Source organism: Teleopsis dalmanni, unplaced genomic scaffold (genome assembly GCF_002237135.1).
Source record: "Teleopsis dalmanni isolate 2A unplaced genomic scaffold, ASM223713v2 unscaffolded_contig_4394, whole genome shotgun sequence".
Classification (NCBI taxonomy): domain Eukaryota; kingdom Metazoa; phylum Arthropoda; class Insecta; order Diptera; family Diopsidae; genus Teleopsis; species Teleopsis dalmanni.
The window spans coordinates 1-3,185 of record NW_024035776.1 but is presented as its reverse complement, the minus strand read 5'-3'; the positions used below and the strand labels follow the sequence as shown (position 1 = coordinate 3,185).

Below are 3,185 nucleotides of genomic sequence, written 5' to 3'. Positions count from 1 at the left end.
AGAGTAAATCTGGATAGAATTTAAATTAAAGACTAAGTGTCGGTTGAAAGCATTGTCTTACATTTATTAAACCTAAACGCTATTTGTGAACTGGCAGCACTATTTATTCATACCATTCATATGTTTTTTGACATTTCGTTTTATGCTTCTGTTTTATTTTGATACAATTTGCTTGCGAATGCCAAAATAGAAAGCAATTATGTCCTTCTCCAAAAAAAGGGTGGAGGAGATTTATTACTTCAGCAATTTCTTTCGCTTGTGTACGACAATGTATAAACGGGAAGTTAGCTTGGACGGGTACACAGGAAAATGTGCGCGTTTGTTGAAAAATTGAATAAAGCCCATAAAAACAAAATTTATAATGTAGTGCAAAGCATTTAAATATGAATAAGACTTAGTGCATTTATTTATAAAAAGCATTTATAAGAAAAAAAAATCAAAATAGCAAAGAAATCAAAAGATTTTTATATAGCTTTGTGAGACAAAAAAAAAATAAATAAATAAAACAACTATATACTGTGCCTCTTACCACAGCTCCGCCCTGAATGAAAAAATTATAGAGAAAAAAGATCAACAAAAATCCAATTAACGTCCTTGGAAAGAAAATGGGTAAGTAGCGAATAATAATAATAAAAAGCAATGTATGTGTACGAAAAAACAAAGGACAAACAAAAAAGCCCAAAAATATGTAGGAAAAATGTGCAGAACACGAAAGTTGCATTTTGCCGTGCTTTGCACTTTTTACTTTTTGGCAGTCAAGTGAAAACTGTCGTTGCCTTAGGCAATTCAAGCCGTTGCCGCTGCCGCTGTCGTTGCTGCTGCAGCATTCGTTCGTCGTGTTTGCCTTTTCCGTGATTTTTGTTCGTTTTGTAGTTTTGTAATGTTTGGCATCCTGTTTATTATAAAATCCTTTTGTGTCGTGGCTTCTTCCCAGATAATATTGAAATGCTGAAAGCACTTTATGACTTCCAAGCGGTCTATCCTAAGACCATCAGTTTTGATGAAGGCGAATATTTTATATTGTACCAGACGTCCGCACGCCAACGGAACTGGTGGCAAGTGGTCAGCATGAAGGGAAATATTGGTTTTGTGCCATCCAATTACGTAATGAAGATTAAGGTAAGTAAAGAAGTATAATATAATTAATATATATTATTTGAATATATTTCTAATTATTGTGAAACTTACTAAGGACTATGTGCGGGTCTAAAGTGGGGTTGAATTAAAGTACTTTTGGACTTAACATGGGAGGTTTTTATTGTCGGAGTTTTATTTTGCTAATTTAATTGTATCATGGCAACAACCCAATTTCTCTAATTGGAACAACGTTTAAATAGCAGAAGTGAATTATTTTTATTGGTTGGGTTTTTATATAATAAGAAATTGCATCAATATTTTAACCGGCACATATAATTTCATATGCAATAAAATGAAATTCTGGATCCAAGTGTTTTCTAGCGTTAAAGTATTTCCAATATACTTAAGTAGTAACCTTATAGAATTACTTAAATAATATTTTGTGTTAACAAGATTTTCTAAATAATGTAATTATTTTTCGAATTAAATACATAAAATAATTAATTAGATTGAAGGTCTGTTGTTATACAATTAGAGATACACATATTGTCCTCAAACACCTCTAATAAATTACCTGACTTCAATAATAAATTCATTAACAGAAATCGGCAAATTCATCCTTAAGTTGTTTTTGAACGAAAGCTGGTGTTCACACTGACACATTGTTTCGTTCAAAAATGAAACGAATGAAATTAATTTGTGTATATAACGCTAAAATGTAAAATCCACTTTGACGGTAGAAAGTTAGACAATAACCGTAATTTTTTCTTTCAGAGTAGCAAAAAATACTCGCAACTTATGAAAAAAAACATATGAAGTAAGAATTATGCTCTTAAAACTTTCAGAGTTAGGATTTACTTGCATCTTTATGATTGGTTTTCAATCTATTCACACGTATACATTTCGAACATTAACAATATGTTTGTTGGAAATTTAATGTACAACTCTTTATTTTTTATTTAAAACTTTTTTACCTATAAATGATAATTTATAATTTATAAAATCTCTTAATTAATTTAATTCATTGTAATAAAATATTTGCTATTCACACGGCATTAGATAATGTTTATTAACTGCTTATCTGGATTGCGCTGTTGCTGCTGTCTATGTGTTTATTGTTTTTGAACTAATTTCTGTAAGCCGATTTTAGTAAGAGTTTTTGTCCCTGTTCTTAAATACTATTTTGTTTTTATAAAATTCTGTTTCCTTATTTGAGATGTCTCTCAAATTGGTGATTACCGAATAAATCAGCAAATTGTCGCATGTATGCCGATTTTATCTTGATCCCAGAATCGAGATTACTTTTCGCCCTGTGAGAGTTATAAGTCATAAATAAATAATAAATTAATAATAATTCAGTATTCCTTTAATAGTGTCACTGAAGATGTTTCAACTATGCTTAAATATCTTTAAACTGTTCTAACTGATCTGTTAGATTAGTTTAAAAAGATTAGGTTATATCGGCGATTATAAAGATTCACTTAGTTCTATTGGCCCATTATGTTACTTCAAAAAGTTTAGTATTTGTGAGCTAGTATATTGCGTTAATCTTGCTTCATTGTTTTTATATTATTTGAACTTAAACATGATATTCCATTGATTGATTTAGTAAATAGTTTACATATCATCGATAGTTAAATATTAATATATGATAAATAGTTTCAATAAATTGATAATGGCTTCTTTATGTTGAATTCACTTCAACAATCGTTTATTTTTTTAGTTTCCCTCAATCGATTATCTATTATCTATAAATAGATTTAATATACGGGTTCATAAAAGTATGATCCGTATAAATCCATATATATCTTTCTATAAAATTTTTGTTTAAAAGGTCAACTGCTTGAAAATTGTGTCTGCAGTATATAATTTTCTATAAATCAAATATATTCGCTCCGTTTAGCGTATCGGAAAGTTTATTGACATGATTCGGTTAAAAACTTTAAACACGCAAAGATGTTATACTTGAGACCGACAACAGAAACCTATAAAAAGAAAATCCCCTGCAGTGCCGAATATAAAAACAAAACGGAAACTTCACCGACAATTGCCACAAAACTTTTGCTCTCTACACCAAGTGTACGTGACAATTAAATGATTAACACGAA

The 3,185-nt window shown here is 29.8% G+C and overlaps 1 protein-coding gene across 1 annotated transcript; it reads left to right on the top strand.

Annotated features, from left to right (window-relative positions):
* Positions 1–447: 447 nt before the first annotated feature.
* LOC119665303 (cytoplasmic protein NCK2-like) lies at positions 448–1,119 on the top strand (the record flags this gene model as incomplete). The annotated part of the gene is made up of 2 exons (XM_038074568.1): positions 448–609; positions 935–1,119. Coding segments are annotated over exons 1-2 (189 nt in total), but the record flags the coding sequence as incomplete, so codon positions are not given.
* Between the last annotated feature and the right edge of the window lie 2,066 nt (positions 1,120–3,185).